Below are 23,722 nucleotides of genomic sequence, written 5' to 3'. Positions count from 1 at the left end.
TTGTGTATTTTTAGTAGAGACGGGGTTTCACCATGTTGGCCAGGCTGGTCTCGAACTCCTGACCTCAGGTGATTCACCCGCCTCGGCCTCCCAAAGTGCTGGGATTACAGGCTTGAGCCACCATGCCCGGCCTAAGTCTTGGTTTTATACACAGAGCAATTTCTATTTGTATTAGTTATTTCACAGGATTTAAAATATAGGTCTCATTATCATTCTAAATCATCTGTAATTTCCCTTTTTATATGCTCTTTAAGAACGGTTTATATGTAGTACTAAATTTCCAAGAGGTAAGAATCCATATGGCTATCTGCTAGTTTCTGAGTTATAACTGTGGTGAAAAATGAATTATATGACACTTGGCTTTAGAAATTTGTTAGAGAGAAATCATTTCTGAATGTCTTTTAAAAAACTGCTGAACACTCAACAACCCCGCTTTCACTAAAGTCACAAGGCTTTCTTTTATAGGTTTTTTTGATGTAGCATGTGAAATTAATACTCATCCAAAGCTTTCTTCATTGTATTTTACTGATTTTTTTCAGAATTAACATTCTGATGTTCAATAAGACATAAATAGAGATGACATATTTGTCTATCATCATTGTCTTAAAGTCCTCCTCTCATAAAATGGCTTAATACCAATACAAATAACAGTCACTAAGTCATATAAATCTTGAATCTTTCAACCCTTACAATCTAATGAATAAGATTAAACAGACAGAGATTTAAGATACTTTCCAAAAAACATATAGAGGCAAGATGAGACAAGACATGCCAAATAAATTGTATGACATAGTTCAAGGCTTTTCTAGATTAATTAATTACATGATTTTTGTGGAAATACAACAGAATTTTGCTAATGATGAAAGATTTCCAAAATGAATTATATATAAATTCTTGTGGGTTTTTTTTTTTTTTTTTTTTTTTTTTGAGATGGGGTCTTTCTCTGTCACCCAGGCTGGAGTGCAGTGACGTGATCTTGGCTCACTGCAACCTCCACCTCCCAGGTTCAAGCAATTCTCATGCCTCAGCCTCCCAAGTAGCTGAGACTACAGGCATGTGCCACCATGCCCAGCTAATTTTTGTATTTTTAGTGGAGGCGGGGTTTCACCATGTTGGTCAGGCTGGTCTCGAACTCCTGACCTCAGGTGATCCACCCACCTCCGCTTCCCAAAGTGCTAGGATTACAGGCGTGAGTCACCTTGCCTGGCCGAATTATATATAAATTCTTTATGGAACATCTCTGATAAGAATGTTTTGAGAATGATTCAAAAAGAATTCATGCTATCATCTCATAAAATTTTACCCTGATATTCTGCAATAATCAGTAATTTCCTTCCTATATCGATTGCATGATGAATTATCTGCTGCTGCTGCTGGATGTGTGCCCTGTTAAAATGCCTTCCAATATTACTTACATTTGTGGGGTTCCTCAAGAGAAAAAAATAAATGATATCAATTAAGAAGTCATGAATAAAGCCCTTCCTACACTTTTATATAATATTTCACAAGAATGAAATGAAGTGAGAGCTCGAAGAAAATGCTTTCTCAAAATCTTTAAATTCATAGGATTTCTCAAAAGTGTAAATATTCTGGTGTTGAGCAAAGCTTGACTCATGACTAAAGGAGTTCCCATAGTCTGTCCAGTCACAGAGATTTCCACCATTATGTATTTTTTGTTCAGTAAAATATGAATGGTGACTAAAGATGTGGCTACTTTTCTTGCATCCATAAGGTTCTGCATCAGTATGAATTCTCTTATGTCGTGTAAGCTGTGAACCCCAGATAAAAGATTTCCCACATTCTTTACATACATAAGGTTCCTCACCAGTATGCATTCTCTGATGTCGAGTAAGTTGTGAACCCCAGAGAAAGGCTTTTCCACATTCTTCACATTCATATGGCCTCTTTCCAGTATGAATTTTCTGATGTCGATTAAGTTCTGAACCACGAAAAAAGGTTTTCCCACATTCCTTGCATTCATAGTCTCTCTCACCAGTATGAATTTTCTGATGTCGATTAAACTCTGAGCCATGAAGAAAGGTCTTTCCACAATCCTTACATTCATAGGATTTCCTCTCATTATGAATTTTCTCATGTTGAGCAAGATACGAAGGCCAAGTAAAAGTCTTCCCACACTGCTTACATTCATAAGGTTTCCTGCCAGTATGAATCCGCTGATGTCGAGCAAGGTGTGAGCTCCAAATATAGGCTTTCCCACATTTCTCACATTCAAAAGGTTTCCTACCAACGTGAACATTCTGATGTTGAGCAAGATTTGAACCACGAATAAAGGCTTTTCCACATTCCTTGCACTCATGAGATTTCTCACCTGTATGAATTCTCTGATGCTGAGTTAGGTGTGATCCACGAGTAAAAGCTTTCCCACACTCCTGACATTCATAAGGTTTTTCACCAGTGTGAATTCTCTGATGTTTAATAAGATGTGATCGCTGACTAAAGGCCTTTCTACATTCATTACATTCATAGGGTTTTTCACCAGTATGAATTCTCTGATGTCGAGTAAGATCTGAGCCACAACTAAAGGCCTTCCCACATTCCTTACATTCATAAGATTTCTCACCAGTATGAATTCGCTTATGGACACTAAGTTGTGAATGAAATCTAAAGGCTTTCCCACATTCCTTACATTTAAAAGGTTTCTCACCAGTGTGAATTCTCTTATGACCAGTAAGACTTGAACGTAAACTAAAAGACTTCCCACATTCTTTACATTCATATGTTTTCTTAACAGTGTGAACTGTCTGATGTTGAGTAACTTCTGAATCAGGAAGAAAGGTATTCCCACATTCTTTATCTTCACAGAATTTCTCACTTGTGTGAATTAACTGATGTTGAGTATGATCTGAGCCAGAAATAAAGGCTTTCCCCAATTCTTTAAATTCATTCAGTTTGTCTCCTGTGTTAAGTCTCTGGTGTAGATTAAAGGCTGTGTGCTGGTTAAAAGTGGGCCTTTTTTCACAAGTGAGTATCACCTGCTTGAAACATTCCTCTTGATTATCTTGTAGTGTTTGAAACTGAACGTTGCCTTCCCAATCACCTCTAAAACATAAACATTCAAGGCTGTGGTTTTTACAGATTTTCATTATTTCCAATTGGGCTATTTCTCTCTCACAAATGCCATTTTTTGGTAATAACTTCTTGGTCTGACACCTGGACTGCATGTCTGAAAAATGAGAAGGTAAAAACATCATACTGTTTTATGTACAAAAAGCAATAAAACTTCTAAAATAGATATAGAAAATATTGAAATAAAGCATATGAGAAGTGAATGGCTTAAAAAATTCTCAAATATGAGCAATGTGAAAAAAAGGGCAAGAAATAAGTAGAAATTTAAAAGAAATAATGAAAGTTGAGTCAAGTGATGAGAAGTATATTTTATTTTGATCATATTCATCTGAGGAGCTCAATAAAAAATGATTATCCAGGTATCACCTCAATAACAGAATAGTAAGTCATAAAATATCTACAAGTTTGCAAGTACTATAGTGAATGTCTTATATAATTCAGAGCTTAAAAATAGGAATGCTGGGAAATGGCAGAGTATCAGTCCAATATGAGGGAAGCAATCTGATCCAGAGTTACCAAACTAGGATCTCAATACCAGGATATGCTGCATTTAGGTTAAAGGAGATAATTATGGGTGATAGTTCAGACAGAAAAATAGTTTGAAGGCCAGGTACAGTGATTCACACCTGTAACCCCAGCACTTGGGAAGGCTGAGGCAGATTGCTTGAGCCTAGAAGTTCGAGACCAACCTAGGCAACATGGCAAAACCCCATCTCTATAAAAAAGCAGCCAAGAATGGTGGTGCATGCCTGCGGTCCTAGCTACCTGGAAGGCTGAGGTGGCAGGATCACCTGAACCTAGGAGGTCAAGGTTGCAGGGAGCCATCATCACACAACTGCACTCGAGCATGGGTGACAGAGTGAAACCCTGTCTTAACAACAACAAAAAAATAGTTTGAGAATTTTTTTCAAGGGGGAAGGAGTCAGGCAAAAGCTGAGAATAAGTAAGACTCTTCTGTGACTCATTTTTAAAAATATATATTTAGGATCAAGTACTATTGTTATCAGTTTTTCATGGGGACAGAGCAAGTACTCTAGCAGTGACTCAATGAATTGAAAGGCAGTTTAGTTACAAAGTATGAGCAGTAATGTACTGCAATGGAAAGAGGACAAACTGCAGTTTCAGACTCCAGTTCTCTTTACTAAAACTACTTTTTAGGTGATTGGAAAATTACTGAGCTTGACTGAGCTCTTAATTTTTCATATCATAAAAAGGAATAAAACATCACTTTGCAGAGGTTTGTTGCAAGGATTGGGAATAATATACTATTTCTATTAAGTGCCTGACACAGGATAAGTGTTGAATAATCAGTAGATGATGATGATGATTAGAGAGGAAAAGCTGGGGAATATGGGGAATTAGACAAGTCAGAGTTTGTCTTTTTTTTTTTTTTTGAGATGGAGCCTCACTCTGTCACCCAGGTTGGAGTGCAGTGGCGCAATCTCAGCTCACTGCAACCTCCGCCTCCTGGGTTCAAGCGATTCTCCTGCCTCAGCCTCCCAGGTAGCTGGGATTACAGGTGCCCACCACCATGCCCAGCTAATTTTTGTATTTTTAGTAGGGATGGGGTTTCGCCATGTTGTCCAGGCTGGTTTTGAACTCCCGACCTCAGGTGATTCGGCCGCCTCAACCTTCTGAAATTCTGTGATTACAGGCATGAGCCACTGCGCCTGGCCGGGCTTGTCTTTTATGACACTGTGTTCTTCTGGTTGTACTTCATGTGCCCTAACCTTTCTTCTGCCACTTCCTCCTCACTGTGACCAGAAACTGTTATCACCCGTTATTCTAATTTTCAGCTAAGCAGTCTATTAGGTCTTCTCTTAATGTTCCCTGTATGCAGAAATGTATGGCCATGCTCTAGTCACAGAAGAGAACAAAAAGTTTCTTAAGAGATAATATATTCTTTGTTAATCCTTTTAAACCTAAAATGAGCAAATCCATAAATGTTGGTTGAAAGAATGAACTAATAAGAATGAACTAACAAATGCAGGCAATGTACAATCAAGGAGAAGCTAGGAAAAATGAGAAAAATTCAAAAGGGATGGGTAAAATAAAAAAATGAGGTCAAAAATGTTTGGTTTGGTTTTGTTTTTTACAGAATGAAGAATTTTATGAAAATCTAAGTTTCAAAAAAGGGAGATGGGAAGGAACTTGATCCAAATCATAGATAAAATAAGCACCACTGGAGAAAAGAATGGCACTTACCTTTTTGTTACATGAGTGAAAAATGAGAGCAGAAAAATAGACCAGTGTTTAGAGTGAAGAGAAAGTTCTTTTGGAAAAGGTTTTGTCTCTATCTAGGCCTCAGATCTTTTTTTTTTTTTTTTGAGATGGAGTCTCACTGTACTCCTGCTCAGGCTGGAGTGCAGTCACGTAATCTCGGCTCACTGCGACCTCTGACCCCCAGGTTCAAGCAATTCTCCTGCTTCAGCCTCCCAAGTAGCTGGGACTACAGGTGTGTGTCAGTACACCGGCTAGTTTCTATATTAGTAGAGATGGCGTTTCACCATGTTGGCCAAGCCGGTCTCAAACTCCTGATCTCAGGTGGTCTGCCTGTCTCAGCCTCCCAAAGTGCTGCAATTACAGGAGTGAGCCACGGCACCCAGCCAGTTTTTGTTTTTGTTTTTGTTTTTATCCCGAGACGGAGTCTCACTCTGTTGACCAAACTGGAGTGCAGTGGCATGATCTCAGCTCACTGCAACCTCTGCCTCCCTGGTTCAACAATTCTCCTGCCTCAGCCTCCCAAGTAGGGGACTACAGGCGTGCATCGCCATGCCCGGCTAATTTTTTGTATTTATTTATTTATTTATTTTTTAGTAGAAATGGGGTTTCACCATGTTGCCCAGGCTGGTCTTAAACTCCTGAGCTCAGGTAACCCACCAAAGTGCTAGGATTACAGGCGTGAGCCACCACACTTGGCCCATTTTTTGATCTTAAGGGGATATTCCAGACCAATATTTTAGAGGTGTTGCTGCCTCACTATGCAGCTGAGCTGTTATCCACAACGTTGAATGGCCTCCTTGTGCCTGTTCAGCCCTCACTCACCTGGGTAAGGTCCTCTTGTCTCATCCCTCAAAATCTTCCAGGGCTCTTTCCCTTTCTCCAATAAAGAGAACACTTCTGGCTGATAAATGCAAAGACCTGCCCAGAAGATAAGAAACAGCAAAGAACCACATTGTAAAGATTTTAAAATTTGCAACTACTTCTTTGGTACTAAGGAAGAGAAACAATTACAGGCAGGGTAAAAATAAGTTATAAAGGATGGGAAAGATGGAGGTGCCCACTGATGATAACTATTGCCAGATTTACAAAGCACAAACCATTTTCCAGAAAACAAAGGTCAGAAGTTACCTTGGACATTTAAAAGACAATAAAAAAATAATAATAACAATACAGAAAGCGGGAATTTCTTTTTTTTTTTTTTTTTTTTTTTTTTTTTTTTTTGAGACGGAGTCTCGCTCTGTCGCCCAGGCTGGAGTGCAGTGGCCGGATCTCACTGCAAGCTCCGCCTCCCGGGTTCACGCCATTCTCCTGCCTCAGCCTCCCGAGTAGCTGGGACTACAGGCGCCCGCCACCTCGCCCGGCTAGTTTTTTGTATTTTTTTAGTAGAGACGGGGTTTCACCGGGTTAGCCAGGATGGTCTCGATCTCCTGACCTCGTGATCCGCCCGTCTCGGCCTCCCAAAGTGCTGGGATTACAGGCTTGAGCCACCGCGCCCGGCCTAGAAAGCGGGAATTTCTAAGGAAAATGCCGAATCTTACCCAGTGAGACCATGTTGCTGTAGTTCTCCAACATCACATCTCTATATAAATCCCTCTGTTCCAGGTCCAGGCACTCCCACTCCTCCTGACAGAAATCTACAGCCACATCCCTGAACATCATCAACTGTTGAAAGAACAAGTCCAGGTATTAATGGTGAACTTTTTAAAAATAACCCCTTTAGATGAAAGGGGAAAGGCTGGAAAGGGGCACTGCAGGGAGTAGGGCACATACTGGGCAAAAAACTGGAGTTGGCTGCCTGTGGTTTCAGGGGAAATGACATGGGAATAAGCGTGACTAAAGGCGAGTGTCTACATGCTCCTTTTTTTTGTTGTTGTTCTTTTTTGAGACAGAGTCTTGCTCTGTCACCCATACTGGAGTGCAGTGGTGCAATCTCGACTCACTGCAACCTCTGCCTCCCAGGTTCAAGTGATTCTTGTGCCCCAGCCACCCTAACAGCTGGGATTACGTGTGTGCACCACCGCGCCCGGCTAATTTTTTGTATTTTTAGTACAGACAGGGTTTCTCAATGTTGGCCAGGCTGGTCTTGAACTCCTGACCTCAAATGATCCACCCACCTCGGCTCCCAAAGTCCTAACAAGCCACTGCACCTGGCTACATGCTCGTAAAAACTCCTGTTGCTCAGTCACCACATCTTTATGATCTTCAAATCACAAATACCAAAACATCAGAATGGCAGCCCAGAATAACAGGCATCATATGAGTTTTTTGTTGATATCACTGGGAGGCTACACCAGCCTGGAAGAACCCCAGATTTATTATGTGAGAAAAGTAGGGGGTTTTATTGGTTGTAAGGAGTCTACTGTGCACAAACAGACTTGTGCATACAGTCTTTGGCCCACGTAACTGTCCTTTGCTTAAGCTACTACTTTCAGTTGAATTTTCTGTTAGTTTAAATTGAGAGAATTCTCAAGAGACGCACTCCCTGACTGAATATTATTTCCTGTGGACCATGTGTAGAATCTCCAGGCTCTTTGCTAAGCAGCTGACACTCAGCAAATTCAGTGTCATAAGAGATTACTGTGAAAGTCATCAAATGAGTTTTTTGTCGACACCACTGAGAGGCTATACCAGCCTGGAATAACTAACCCTGGATTGTTAATTATATTAACCTCTCATTAATTTCCTGGAAAATTCCAGATCTCTTTGAACTCAACCTCCCATCGTATCTGCTAAGGAAAGCATCACAAAGGGCCACATACCTAAATGAATACCAACCAACACCAACTCCCATCTTGATTAAATAAAACATCCCATTCTACAGAGTGAATAAAAGCCTTTATGTAGTATGTCCCCTTTAATTGTTCCATCCCATCTTGTTAAGCTACGGGTTTGAAATGAAAAGTCTTTACTGTTTCCCTTAAGGAAATGTATTTCTCTTCCTCAGTGCTCTGCCAGATTAGGACACAGGAGATACTGAAAGCTCTGGTGGATAGATTTGGTCATACAGGTTGGAGAAAAGAGATATCTAGGGAAAGCATTGGACTGTTTCACAGTCATTACTTATGACGCTCAATAGTGATTCAAGTAAGCAGTTAAGGATAAGCAATAAAAATATTCACATGATTTGATATAAATGGGTTATATTTTAGAGAGAGGCAATTCCAACTCACATGGACCATGACTCAACATTCCAAGTCTACAGTCCTCTGGATTCTTCTCTTGGTGAGGCAGTGTGCTGAGAAAGCAGAGCTAGAAAGAAAAAATCACGAGGTCAGGCCTTTCTCAGAGCTCTTAAATGGACAAGCAGGAATGCCATTTTCTTCCTTGGAGGTAGGTCATAAGGAACCTGAAGAAATCCTGGCCCTATCCAAAACCAGAGAGAGTCAACAAAAGCAGGATGAAGTTTCAGTCTAATCACTTATGCCAAAATCATGACATGGGATCAGGATACTACTAGATAAGTCAATTCTGGCTTGCCCTAAGTTCATATATACATACGTTAACATTTATCCTCAAGCCACCTATGAATGTCAGTTACTTGTCTCATTTAAAAGATCAAGAAATGGGTCACTGGCTCAAATTTACTATTAGGAAATATCATAGGTTTGCTGAATGCAAAGCTCGTTCACTTTGAATACCTCTGGATTTCAGGATTTTTTATTTTACTGAGTGAAGGATGAGCTGGACCTTTCCTTTATAGGAGCAGCCCATGATCTCTGCCTCCTGTGTTTTCATTGACACTGAGCAGCAGGGTGACTTTTTCATGAAAGGAACACAAAGATCGAAGGAAGGCTGGGTTGGGCGAGTAGTCAGTTTTGTGAAGCAAGGACTTTTATTAAAGAAATATATTGAAGCCTCTCTGAGTCTAGCTTTGCACTTAGCAAAAGGGAATCAGATAAGTAAGTTGCAGGACTAACTATCAAGGAATTCACAGTCAGAAAAGTAAAGAGGCAATTACAATACTGTAGGAAATAAAGGGAATCGTGGTTATGAAAGGAGCCAACTAGTTTTTAAGAGAAAGTTTCCTGTAGGAGATGGTACTTCAGCTGACTCTTGAGGGGCTGTTCTGTGTGTGAAATGCGCGAGGGGAGAAGAAAAGAAACACAATACCTTTAAGAGTAAACAACCTTTATCGCACGTAAATGGCAATGCAGATATAATAAGCAAATGATATAATAAGCAAATTGCAATGGGAAGGGGAGAAGGGAAAAAATATATATACTTACATACACATACATATATATACACACACACATACATATACATATATATATATATATTCACCAAACTATGAAGGATTCACCACCAGACTGGAAAGCAACAGCCTGGGCTCCAGGGTCACACATTACACTCACCAGACTATGGAGGATTCATCACCAGACTGGGAAGCAACAGTCTGGGCTCCAGCATTGGCCACCCCTCTGTGCACAGACGAGGAGAGGTCTCATGAAGCTTTGGCGCAGTCTGGGACCTTAGCTCTTTTTGTAACAAGTTGTTTGGCATGAGGCCCAGTCACAAGGGCCCTGATTGACGACCGGGCTCAAGGAACACAAAAAGATCAAGTCGTTTTTGCGATTGTCTGTTGTTTTTCAATAACTAATGTATAGGAATAGATTGAAATAGAGATTTCTCTGAAACAGCACTGGATGAGTGCCTCAAGGGGCTCACACAACCTGTCCTGGGACTTGGTGACCATTGTTTGTGTCCAGTTCAACTGAGTTCAAATTTAATATTTAACTTCTCCTCCACAGGGGCTCACCAGAGAAGACAGGGCAAGGTGAGGGGGATATCCTAGCAGAGGAAACAACATGTGCCAGTCAAGCAAAGATATCTTTGTGCATTCAAGGAACACAGAGTGAGAGGAAAGACCAGTGGCAGATGGGGATGTATAAAGCAGGGATCCTGTTATGAAAAGCTCTAAAAAAATAGGCTATAGCATTTGGACCTTATTTCAGAAGTAATAAGAAAGCATTCTGCATTTTTAAAGTAAGGTTTAAAAATGTTTCTAATTAAAGATAAAACAAAGTTGGTGTGAGAGGGTAAAGACTGATATACACAATCTGAGGAGTTCATAAAAATTCCATGTAAAGCATGTTGTATGAATTGGTCCTAGGAGACAGAGAGCTTCAGCAGCATAGAGAACTTTAAGAACTTTTCCAAGAATGGAGGGCTGGAGAATAAATTGTGAACTAAAATATATTTTGTGTTTGAGAACATGAAGAACTTGAGAGTGACTATTACACAGTTTTAAGGAAAAAACTAGTTCTTTAAAATAATTTAAAAAATTTTTTAGCCGGGCAGAGTGGCTCACACCTGTAATCCCAGCACTGTGGGAGGCCAAGGCAGGTGGATCACCTGAGGTCGGCAGTTCGAGACCAGCCTGACCAACATGGAGAAACTTTGTCTTACCTAAAAATATAAAATTAGCCGGGCATGGTGGCGCATGAATATAATCCCAGCTACTCAGGAGGCTGAGGCAGGAGAATCGCTTGAACCTGGGAGGCGGAGGTTGCGGTGAGCCGAGATCATGCCATTGCACTCCAGCCTGGGCAACAAAAGCGAAACCCCGTCTTGAAAAAAAGAAAAAAAATATTTTTAGAGACAGCATCTCAAACTGTCAGTCATGCTGGAGTACAGTGGTGCAATCACAGTTTACTGTTGACGCAAACTGCTAGGCTCAAGTGATCCTTCCACCTCAGCCTGCTGAATAGGGTAGGACTACAGGCATGCACCACTTTGGCTAATTTATTTTTTGTCAAGACGGGGTCTCGCTATGTTGCCCGGGCTGGTCTCAAACTCCTGGCCTCAAGAAATATTCTCCCACCTTAGCCTCCCAAAGTGCTGGAATTACAGGTGTAGGCCACCATGTCTAGCCAAGAACTAGTTCTAATCCTGATATTCCTCCTCCTGGAAACCATGTAGACAGAAACAAGAAAATCAAAGTAAATCCCAACCACCAGGAAACTAAGAAAATGAACAGACTCCAAATTATTTGGAAATGTGAAAAGAAAATGAAAGAACGGAATGTGTGTGGAAGGCACAGTGATGCTACAAAGCAAAACAAATGAGAAATATCCATTCCCATGGGGAGTAGACCATATCCTCAATGAAAGGGTCTGTGAACAGGAATAATGTCAAAAGGAGGTGGTAAAAGGAGGCCTGCAGATGCCAGGGGGATTCACGGTGGCAAAACACATTGGCTGTATTCTTTTTTTTTTTTTTTTAAAAAAAAAGCTTTATTGAGATGTAATTCACACACCATAAAATTAAGCCATTTTCAGTCAACAATTCAGTGCTTCTTAGTATATTCACAAATATGTGCAACCACAAGTCAATGTGAGAATATTTTCATCACTTCAAAAAGAACCTCTCTCCCCTTAGGCTATATCACTCCCTGGCCTCCCCACCGGCACACTTGCCCCATACTTAGCCTTAAATAATGACTAATCTACTTTCTGTCTCATAGATTTCCCTATTCTGGACTTTCATATGAATGGAATAACATGTGGACTTGTTACTGGCTTCTTTCATTTAGCATAAGGTTTTCAAGGTTTATCCAAATTGTAGCATGAATCAGTACTTCATTCCTTGCTATGTCTGAATACTATTTCTATAGATGAATAGACCACATTTTGTTTACCCATTCTTCTATTAATGGAAATTTAGATTGTTTCCACCTTTTGACATTATTATTATTTCTGAGACAGAGTTTTGCTCTTGTTGCCCCGGCTGGAGTGCAGTGGTGCTATCTGGGCTCACCACAATCTCCGCCTCCCGATAGTTATTTTTAAAATGCCCAGCCAACAATTATTTTTAAAATGCTGCTATGAACATTCATGTAAAAATTTTTGTTTGAGGCCGGGCGTGGTGGCTCATGCCTGTAATCCCAGCACTTTGGGAGGGCGGAGGTGGGCAGATCACGAGGTCAGGAGATCGAGACCATCCTGGCTAACACAGTGAAACCCTGTCTCTACTAAAAATGCAAAAATTAGCCAGAGGTGGTGGCTCATGCCTGTAATCTCAGCTACTCAGGAGGCTGAGGCAGGAGAATCACTTGAACCCAGGAAGCGGAGGTTGCAGTGAGCCGAGATCACGCCATTGCACTCCAGCTTGGGCAACAAGAGTGAAACTCCGTCTCCAAAAAAAAAAAAAAAAAAAAGGTTTTTGTTTGAATATCTATTTTGTAGTTTACAGAGTATAAGTTTTATTTTCTATACAGAAGATCATGTCATCTGCAAAGAGAGATGCTCTTACTTCTGTTCCAATCTTTACTCCAGTGTCTTTTATTTCTTTTACTTTCCCAATTGCCAGTACAATGTTAAACAGAGTGGGGATCTTTGTCTGGTCCCTGATCTTAGGGGAAAACATCCAGTCTTTTACCATTAACTATGATGTTGGCTGTGGGTTTTTCCTAGATATCAGGGTGAGGAAATTCCTCTTTATTCCTAGTTTGTAGAGTGTGTGTGTTTTTAAAAATCATAAAAGGGTATTGGCTTTTGTCAAATGCCTTATCTCTATTGAGATGATTGTGTGATTTTTGTTTTTTATTCTATTGATGTGATGCATCACATTAACTGACTTTTGATGGTAAGCCAACCTTGCATTCCTGGGATAAATCCCACTCAGTCATGTTATATAATTCATTTTAGATGTTACTGGATTTGGTTTGCTAGTACTTTGTTGAGGATTTTTACACCCATATTCTTTTTTTTTTTTTTTTTTTTGAGACGGAGTCTCGCTCTGTCGCCCAGGCTGGAGTGCAGTGGCCGGATCTCAGCTCACTGCAAGCTCCGCCTCCCGGGTTCACGCCATTCTCCTGCTTCAGCCTCCCGAGTAGCTGGGACTACAGGCGCTCGCCACCTCACCCGGCTAGTTTTTTGTATTTTTTAGTAGAGATGGGGTTTCACCATGTTAGCCAGGATGGTCTCGATCTCCTGACCTCGTGATCCGCCCATCTCAGCCTCCCAAAGTGCTGGGATTACAGGCTTGAGCCACCACGCCCGGCCTACACCCATATTCTTATGAGATATACTTTGTCTGGTTTCAGTATCTGGGTAATACTGGCCTCATAAAATGAGCTGGGGACTTGGCTGTATTCCTTAATTATAGCAGAAGACACTGGGTAAACTTAGAGCTGGTAATAGGAGTCTTCCTGAACCAGTTAAGCTTCTGAATGGCAAAGAAGGCCTGGCTATTCAAAGGGAGCCAAATTTTTTAAAAATTGTCTTCTTCTGGGGTAACAGAGGAAGAAACTCTTGAGCAGAAAAACCTTAAAATCTACCCTTACCCCATTCACCTTTTACACAGGAAAATATCAGTGACAGCTATTCCAGAAAAATCTATTACATCCTCTCCAAAATATAAATTAGATTTAACATGCCTAAGATAGTAGGCTGAGGTGGGCGGATCATGAGGTCAGGAGATTGAGACCATCCTGGCTAACACGGTGAAACCCTGTCCTTACCAAAAATACAAAAAATTAGCCAGGTGTGGTGGCATGTGCCTGTAGTCCCAGGTACTCGGGAGGCTGAGGCAGGAGAATCACTTGAACCCGGGAGGCAGAGGTTGCCGTGAGCCAAGATTGCGCCACTGCACTCCAGCCTGGCAACAAAGCAAGACTCCGTCTCAAAATAAATAAATAAATAAATAAATAAAAACCCACAAAAAACAAAGTTTTAAAAGTGTGTCAAAATTCCCCATGTACAAAAAAACTCACTAAAATTCAGAGAAGATGAAAATTATCACCCAACATTGCAGTCTGATTTTTTAAAAAGTATGATGCAATTGCAGCTCTAAAACAAGACCACAAGCAAAAATATGTGATCTCAGGAAAGAGGAGAAAGTATAGATAGACCATAGATGGGAGTTAGTAGAATTCAAGACTGAAAGAGAAAATAGGCTAAATCACATCAGAAATGAAGAATAAACTAGCTAGGTGCAGCAGCATGTGCCTGTAGTCCCAGCTACTTGGGAGACTGAGTCTGGAGGATTGCTTGGGTCCAGGAGTTCAAGGTTGAGGCCAGCCTGGGCAACACAGTGAGATCCCATCTCCAATCAATAAATAAATCAACTACAAGGTGCATAAGATCTGACAAATGCCACAGAAACTATAGTATGGAACAAAGAATACAGAAATTAATGAACAGAACAAAATTTAACAAAGAAAGGGATGAAAATCATTTGAAGAAGAAATGAAAAGAGAGATCCAATATGCAAAAGGCAGAGCACCTAAAGATGAAATCCAAATTAAAAGGATATATCTAAAACTATGGTTTTAGCTGCATATCATATATATATATATATATATATATATAAAAACTACAGTTTTAATACTCAAGATGAATTTCATAAAATAAAGTGTAAATATAAATCATGAAAAGTGAAGCCATATTACAGGTGAAAATGACCCAAAATAGTACCAAAACATTACCTAATAAAATTATTTGACTAAAACTCATGGGGAATCAAGATAAAAATATCAAGTCACCTATAAGAAAAAGGAAATTCAGTTGTCATCAGACTTCTCCAGTGCTAAATTCAGTACCCCAAACAGTGGGGTAAATCTTCCAGTATATTTGTGAAAAAAACAAACGAGGGAGTCAAAACATTTTTATATCCAGCCAAGCTGTCATTCGAGTACAAAGGATATAAGGAGTTTCATGATGCAACTTAGGAAATACTGTTGATAGGCGCTCTTTGAGAAGAAACTACTAGAAGACATATTCCAGCCACAAAAGAGACAATAGCGAAAGTTTCAGCAAAAGAATAGTAGTGATGCCGAACATATTTAAATGCAAATCTAAACAAAATAGTAAGAGTGGAATTATGGTAGCCAGCATCCTGGATGGCCCCAAAGGTTCCCAGTATGTGGTATTCACAACACTGTGTATCTGCCTCCTATACTGAATAGGATTAACTTGTATACCAATAAGGTACTGTGGAAATGATAGAGTATGAGATAGATCATAAAAGACACTGTGGCTTCCACCTTATGCTCTGGAGAAAGCCAGTGGACATGTCATAGGGACACTTTTAAGAAGCCCCATGGAGAGGTCTAGATGGTGAGAAACTGAGGTCTATTGCCAATAGCCACATGAGAGCCATGTTGGAAGGTGATCCTCTAGTCCTAGTTATGCCTTCAAATGATAGCAGCCCTGGCCAAGAGTGTGACTGCAACCTCAAGAGACCCCCGAGGCAGAACTTCCCAGCTATGCCACTCCTGAACTCCTGATCCACAAAAAATGGTGTTAAGATAATAAATATTTATTGCTATTTTAGGGTAATATGTTTTACAGCAATAGGTAACTAATATAGAAATGAAGATTAGAGAATAGAAAATAGACCAGCTCTAGCTCACTGATTGCCTCATTTGTGATAACTGAGAGATAAAGGGTGTCATTTCAAGCTGAAAATGAAGGGGAAGAAATTTAGAAATGTTTAAGAGTACAGCCAGGGCAGGAGGATTGCTTGAGGCCAGGAGTTTCAGGCCAGACTAAGCAGAAGAATGACCTTGTCTAAAAAAAACAAAACAAAACGAAACAAAAAAACAAAATGTGAATACAAATGTAAGTCATACAGGGCAAAATGTCAACTAAATTTCAACATACAAGCAAAAAGTAGGAAATTTAAATTTAAAATGACAGCACTTAGCAGGAAAAATTCAAATTCCTATAACTAAATCTAACAATATATGTAATGTACAATGTCTTTTTATTTGTTTGTTTTTGAGACAGAGTCTCTCTCTGTCACCCAGGCTGGAGTGCAGTGACACAATCTCGGCTCACTGCAACCTCCGCCTCCTGGGTTCAAGTAATTCTCCTGTCTCAGACTCCCGAGTAGCTGGGACTACAGGTGCCAGCCACCATGCCCAGCTAATTTTTGTATTTTTAATAGAGACGGGGTTTCACCATATTGTTCAGGCTGGTCTCGAACTCCTGACCTCAGGTGATCCACCTGCCTCAGCCTCCCAAACTGCTGGGATTACAAGTGTGAGCTACAGTGCCCGGCCTGTACAATGTCTTTATATTAATTACTATAAATAATTAAAGAAGACCTAAACAAATGAAATAATTTATCACATTCATGGGATGAAAGGCTGATAATTTTCAAAGTGTCAGTTTCCCCCCAATATAGTGGTATAGGAAGCTTAAAAGTAAAAGGATAGCAAAAGATATACCATGTAAATCATAATCAAAATAATGCTCAGGTGGCTCTAATATCAGATACGGTAGATTTCAGAGCCAATAGCATTGAAGAAAGGATGGTCTTTCAATATACAGGGTGCCAGGTCAACTGAATTTATATGAGGAAAACAAATCATGATTTCCCCTCACGATATACACAATAATCAATTCCAGGTTTATATACCTACATGTGACAGATAAATATAGATGAAAATACAGAATATCTTCATACCTTGGGGATAAGCAAAGATTTGAATAAGATAAAGGAAGTACAAACCATAAGCGAAAAATGATAATGATCAGACTACATTTTAAAAAGCAATTTCTGTTCATCAGAAAAGAGTGAGTGGGCTGGTCACGGTGGCTCATGCCTGTAATCCCAGCACTTTGGAAGGCTGAGGTGGGCGGATCACCTGAGGTCAGGAGTTGGAGACCAGCCTGACCAACATGGAGAAACCCTGTCTCTACTAAAAATACAAAATTAGCCAAATGTGGTGACATATGCCTGTAATCCCAGCTACTCAGGAGGCTGAGGCAGGAGAATCACTTGAACCCGGGAGGCGGAGGTTGCGGTGAGCCGAGATCACGCCATTGCACTCCAGCCTGGGCAACAAGAGTGAAACTCCATCTCAAAAAAAAAAAAGGGAAGAGAGTGTGTGAAAATGCAAACCTTGGGCTAGGAGACGATATATACAATACACAAAGCTGACAAGGGACTCACATTCAGATTATACAAAGAACACTGAAGGATTAACAATGAAAGACAAGTTCCCCAACAGCTACGCTAAGAACTTGAACTGGCACTTCCCAAAGGAAGATATCCAAATGGACAATGCACATGAAAACAAGGGCACTCAACTTCCTTAGTCATCAGTTAGGAAAACCACAATGCAATACCACTACATATCCACCATATTGGCAAACATTTTACAGTCTGACAATGCCGTGTATTAACAAGAAGATGGATCAAATGGAATTTGCATAAACTGTTGATGGGAACTTTTAACTGGTGCAGCCATGTGGGAAAACTGACAGTATCTGCTGAAGGAGATTCACATACTCTTACTCATTAATTCCTCTCCTTGGAATGACCCAATAGAAATGCATACATGTAAACACAAAATGACAAATGCAAGAATGCTCTCATGATTATTCATGAGAATAATGTCTGTATATATGATAAACTTCAATAAAAAGCCTAATTAGGAAGAAATACAGCATATTACAAGGCAAATACAAACCAAAAAATAAGCAGAGGCCATGATCTTGAGCATGCTAAAGGCTGCAATTCATAATAAGCATATAACAATCATTAATATCTGTATATCAACTAACAACAACTTTCATAAAGAAAAAGTTACAGGTTATATAAGAAATAAAATTTCGGCTGAGTGTGGTGGCTCATGCCTATAATATTAGCACTTTGGGAGGCCAAGGTGGGCAGATCACAACAAGGTCAGGAGTTTGCGACCAGCTTGGCCAACATGGTGAAACCACGTCTCTACTGAAAATACAAAAAAAATTAGCTGGGCATGGTGGCGCATGTCTGTAGTCCCAGCTACTCAGGAGGCTGAGGCAGGAGAATTGCTTGAACTCAGAGGCTGCGGTGAGCCGAGATCACACCACTGCACTCCAGCCTGGGCGACAGAGGGAGACTCCATCTCAAAAAAAAAAAAAAAAAAAAAAGGCCGGGCGCGGTGGCTCAAGCCTGTAATCCCAGCACTTTGAGAGGCCGAGACGGGCGGATCACGAGATCAGCAGATCGAGACCATCCTGGCTAACACGGTGAAACCCCATCTCTACTAAAAAATACAAAAAACTAGCCGGGCGAGGTGGCGGGCGCCTGTAGTCCCAGCTACTCAGGAGGCTGAGGCAGGAGAATGGCGTAAACCCGGGAGGCGGAGCTTGCAGTGAGCAGAGATCCTGCCACTGCAGTCCAGCCTGGGCAATAGAGCGAGACTCCGTCTCAAAACAAAAAAAGAAAATTTCATTAATACACCTCTCTCAATCCAAGACAAATCAAGTGCAAGGCAAAAAGTAAGTATAGACTGATCAGATGTTAGATCACAAATAAAAGTTCACTAAGTTCCAAAGTTTAAAAATAACACAATATAGCAAAATTGTAAATTATATTATTGGTGAAGTGGGGACCTACTTTACTGGAAGTGTTCGACATAATCAATAGAGGCTGAGGTCCCCTTATGTCACAGGGATCGAGACTCCTCCACAACACTAAGGCCAAGACACTACACCACTGTATTTTCTACTGCCATGAGGTAGTGGCTTAATATAATACAAATCTATTATCATATAGTTCAGTAGAAGTCTGAGTTGGGTCTTACTAGGCTAAAATCAAGGTGTTGGTAGGGCTGTGTTCCTTTCTGGAAGCTCCAGGGCAGAATTCGTTCTCTTATGTTTTCCAGCTTTTAGAGGCCACCAACATTCCTTGGCTCAAGGCCCACTTCCTCTATCTAGCCAGCAATGTGGCATCTCTCTGACCATTCTTCTGCGGTCATACCTCCCTCTGACTTTAAACTCAGCCAGGAAAGGTTCACTGACTTTAAGGACCCATGTCATTATATTGGTCCAACAAGATAATCGCCCCCCTTTCAAGGTTCTTAACGTGATCCCTTTTGCAAAGTCATTTTTACCATATAAAGTACCATAGTCCTAGTTTCCAGGGATTAGGAAGTAAACATTGGTTGCAGGGCCATCATTCTGCCTACCTTGACCACTTTTATGGCTTCTATCTTAAACTTCCTTCTGAGAGATACTCGGTGAAGGAAATAATGTATACAGTGGTCCATTTCCAAGACAAAGTGCCTTGAATCAGTTTAGGTAAGCAAACTACAGAAGAAACAGGATATACTAGGCCCCTGCTTGGATACATGATGCCTACTTGTCAGCCTCCCGCTTTCTCCCTTTCCCCCACTTAGTTGCCTTCACCCAAACCAAAGTTTAGTCTAAGACGAAAGTTTGCTAGCCTGCAAAATAGCTCGTTTTGTCTGCTCTTATCAGGCTGCCCAGCTACTTAGGTCATAAGTCAAATACCTGAAGAGCCCCTGAACTAGCTAGGGTTGCAATGCATTGTGGGCTGCAACCAAATGCAGCAAGGCAAGCCTAAAAAAAAAAACACACCTGGCCGGGTGCAGTGGCTCATGACTGTAATCCCAGCACTTTGGCAGGCTGAGGTGGGCGGATCACGAAGTCAAGAGATCGAGAACATCCTGGCCAACATGGTGAAACCCCATCTCTACTAAAAATACAAAACTTAGCTGGGCGTGGTGGCACGTTCCTGTAGGCCCAGCTACTCGGGAGGCTGAGGCAGGAGAATCGCTTGAACCTGGGAGGCAGAGGTTGCAGTGAGCCGAGACTGCACCAAAACAAAAAACAAAACACCTGAAGCCCCTACCCAACAATCAGTAGGCAACGCCTGGGAAGATTGTGACCCCATAGTACTCAGCCTATAAGGAACCAGGGGAGGAACCTGTGCACTAGGGGATAAATTGCTTGTTGAAACTGTTGGGTGTGCCTATCAGACACTGATCTTGCAAGACGATCATTAAAAGTCTCACTTTCGCTGTTCTCCGGGTCTCTGAGTCCATTCTTTGGGACAGGTAAGTTTATTTCTCACACTCAAGAAATCATCTTTCACTACCCCAACGTTCTCTCTCCAAAATCTGACTTGAATCCAACAGAATAAGTGTCAATCCAACCTTGTATTTACATTTGTCTACTATAAGAAGCCCCGAATTTCTAGTCAGCTGTCTTTTCAGACACTGTACTCCATCAAGTCCCATTTGTCCCCTTTTCTCATTCTTCCCAACTCTCAACACTTTTCCTGTATGCCTTCATAATGGAATTCATAATTCATTAACAACCAACCCCTCTTTTATCTTCAGCCACTTCCGTGAACACGTCCTAACATTCTGAGTCTAACAGAAACCAGGCTCTATCTAGAGGACTTTGCAGCCCTCTCAACATTTCCCCGGCTACAGCCTCTTACCAGTGGGTCTGAAAATGGAACAGATGGCCGGCCTCCCTGTTGTTCATTACCTTCAGACCCTTCTCCCTCTTCCACAAACTCTAGTTTTGAATTTCGTGCCATGAGATTATATATAACTCACCACATGTCACTTTTGTTGACCTCTACCAAACACAGGCTCCTCTCTGCAGCGCGATTATCCTTTTCTATTTTTTAAATTCTTGCATTTTTAACTACACCCACACAGATGAGCCTTGTTTACTTACCCTTGCCTGGACTTTTCCCCTCATGGCTCATTTCCAACATGTTGATGGGTTGTTTTCCCCAGCCCTCTTCCCCCACCTGCTGCTCCATTTCTCTGCCCTAATTTACTGAGAAACTGTTGAACTATGTTGTCTACACTGTCTCCCATTCTTTTCCCCTCCTTCTAGGTTGCCCTCACTCCAATCCAGCTACCGGCCAGCACAAAAACTGCTCCCTACACATTCACGAAGGACTATGTCACTCATTGCAAAGCTAAATTCTTTGTTTTTGGCCCCATAGCGGCTATCACCACCTTTACGAACGTAGTCACGCACAACGCGACGCAGTCATATGTATCACGTACATACAGTCACATTTAAATAGTCTATTAGGGTCACACAGCGCCCATCATCGTCGTGTGCGCGTACACGCGTGCGTACACACACACACACACACGAGAAGCTCCCGTCGCGGCCCCGCTCCTGCATCAATTTCGCTCTCGCATCCACGGCTCCCATCGCGATCGCTCGCCCCCACGCTCCCTGGCCGGCAAAGTCACCAACTCCAAAGACGTTAGCACCTCACTCCCCTCAGCCCCGGCCTCGGGCCCTGCGGAGTCATTCGCCTTCTGTATGTCAGAGTCACTCACCCGGCCCTACGGTCCCTTGATGGTGGAAGGTTCCGCGATCTCCCTATCATCCCTAAAGGCACAGAGCGCTGACAGGAAGTTGCCCGGGGAACGGTGCACTCTGGGAAATGTAGTTCAGAGCCTGGGCCGCCTTTAATTGACTGGGACACCGCGGTCACCATTAACGGACCCTGGATTTGAGACCCATCCCCTCGCTGGGCAAAGACATCGCCCACACATCGCTCACATCTGCGGCCGAGAACTTCCAGAATCCCAGCCCGCGTTTAGGAAGCTTCAGCGGAGGCCTGCAGGCTGCCCTACCTCTGCAAACGGCGCCCAGCCCTGGGAACAGGACAGTAAGCCTAGGCCATCTTAGGCTGGAAGTAACCTTGGCCCCGAGGGCCTCCGGGAAATGTAGTCTGGAGCCTGGAACACTGCAGAAATGCCCCCGGGGAATGGTGCGATTATTTTCAGCAGGAGCTCGCTGCGTGGGCCTCTGACCCATGTGGTGTGGCGGGAAAGTCCTACAAGACTGTGCCAAGCAAGTGGCTTGTCTGTCCCGTCTCTGCCCGAGCCTCGGCCCAGCTAGGTGGACACCTCTTATCCTACAAGTACCAGCCTGGGATAGAACGAAGGGGAAACGGTCCATGGGACACAGCTACAGGGGTACCCTGCCTGGGAATCCTTGAGAACTCCTCCTAATACCTTATTCCCATCCTCCAATCGCCCTTAAAGTGTTTGGTTTCAATTAATGTTTATAGTTACATTAGTATTGTTGTGTAAATTCTATTCATGCCATTCTTTTTGCTGAAGTACACATTTGCCAGTTTTTATTTGCTTCTCTTTTAGATGTACATCATTTAGATCTACATCTAAACTTTCTGACAGAGGAGTAATTTCTTTCAGTACTTTCAAACTCATCAGATAATTAAAATAGTTTTCTTCTTTGTTTTGATTGTGAAACAGAAAATACTTGAAGTGCATAAAATGTCTAAGGTCAGTATAACTCCACACAAGTGTTGGTATCTCAAGAACAAATGCCCATTCTATGTGATCATTTCTTTTTCTTTCTTTCTTTCTTTTTTTTATTTTTTTTATTTTTTTGAGACGGAGTCTCGCTCTGTCGCCCAGGCTGGAGTGCAGTGGCCGGATCTCAGCTCACTGCAAGCTCCGCCTCCCGGGTTCACGCCATTCTCCTGCCTCAGCCTCCCGAGTAGCTGGGACTACAGGCGCCCGCCACCTCACCCAGCTAGTTTTTTAGCAGAGACGGGGTTTCACTGGATTAGCCAGGATGGTCTCGATCTCCTGACCTTGTGATCCGCCCGTCTCGGCCTCCCAAAGTGCTGGGATTACAGGCTTGAGCCACCGCGCCCGGCCTTTTTTTTTGAGACAGGGTCTGGCTTTGTCACCCAGGCTGGAGTACAGTGGCGCGATCTAGGCTCACTACAACCTCTGCCTCCCTGGCTCAAGTGATCCTCCCACTTCAGCTTCCAGAATGGCTGGGACTACAGGTGTGTGCCATCACACTCAGCTAATTTTTACAGAGACGGGGTCTCACTATGTTGTCCAGGCTGGTCTCGAAATCCTGGGCTCAAGTGATCCTCCCACATAGGCCTCACAAAGTACTGGGATTACAGGCATGAGCCACTGCACCCAGCCTGTGTGATCATTTCTAATACCCAGCTCCAGCTCCAGCTGACCTTTAGGGTATTAATATCTTGGCTCTTTAATAGTTTTAATCTCTCAGCTGGACCTGGTGGCTCATGCCTGCAATCCCAGCACTTTGGGAGGCCGAGGCAGGTGGATCACCTGAGGTCAGGAGTTCGAGACCAGCCTGGCCAACATGGTAAAACCCTGTCTCTACTAATAATACAAAAATTAGCTAGGCGTGGTGGTGTATGCCTGTAATCTCAGCTCCTCCAGAGGCTGAGGCAGGAGAATCGCTTGAACTCGGGAGGCAGGGGTTGCAGTGAGCTGAGATCATGCCGTTGCACTCCTGCCTGGGTGACAAGAATGAAACTCCATCTGAAAAAAAGAAAAAAAAAAAGTTTTAATCTCACTATGAAATGTATATAAATGCAATCAAATCGTACAAATTTTCTATCTTGATTAGTTTTTAAACTCCTAACTGGATTAACTGAAAACCCCATAGTAAAGGCCTTACAGAAAGAAAGGTATGCCCATCCAGCCATCAAGTCGTTTTCCTGTTACTACTGGCAGGGGACCCCAAGACCAACCCCTACATCCCTAAGCTTTGATGACTCACTGGGAGGCTCACAGTGAAATGATACAAAAGAAAATCAGTAAAGAGAAAAGCACATGGGGCAAAGTCCAGAGGAAACCAGGTGCACACTGCGAAAGGTTCTTTCCCAG

At 42.0% G+C, this 23,722-nt stretch overlaps 1 protein-coding gene across 7 annotated transcripts in view; it reads right to left on the bottom strand.

Annotated features, from left to right (window-relative positions):
• Nucleotides 1–290: 290 nt before the first annotated feature.
• Nucleotides 291–23,722, bottom strand: part of ZNF790 (zinc finger protein 790) — a 28,752-nt gene continuing 5,320 nt past the window's right edge. For 2 of the 7 annotated variants that reach the window (XM_073016579.1, XM_007996569.3), the window contains exons 2-5: nt 8,481–8,559; nt 6,849–6,972; nt 6,133–6,228; nt 291–3,184 (exon numbers count right to left, since the gene is read on the bottom strand). In XM_073016579.1, coding sequence (XP_072872680.1) covers nt 1,503–3,184; nt 6,133–6,228; nt 6,849–6,972; nt 8,481–8,489 — 1,911 coding nt within the window. In that variant the 5' untranslated portion in view covers nt 8,490–8,559 and the 3' untranslated portion in view covers nt 291–1,502. The other 5 variants (XM_007996566.3, XM_007996565.3, XM_073016581.1 and 2 more) reach the window with 5 other exon arrangements.

Source organism: Chlorocebus sabaeus, chromosome 6 (genome assembly GCF_047675955.1).
Source record: "Chlorocebus sabaeus isolate Y175 chromosome 6, mChlSab1.0.hap1, whole genome shotgun sequence".
In the NCBI taxonomy this organism is placed as follows: Eukaryota; Metazoa; Chordata; class Mammalia; order Primates; family Cercopithecidae; genus Chlorocebus; species Chlorocebus sabaeus.
This window is presented reverse-complemented; position numbering and strand designations above follow the sequence as displayed.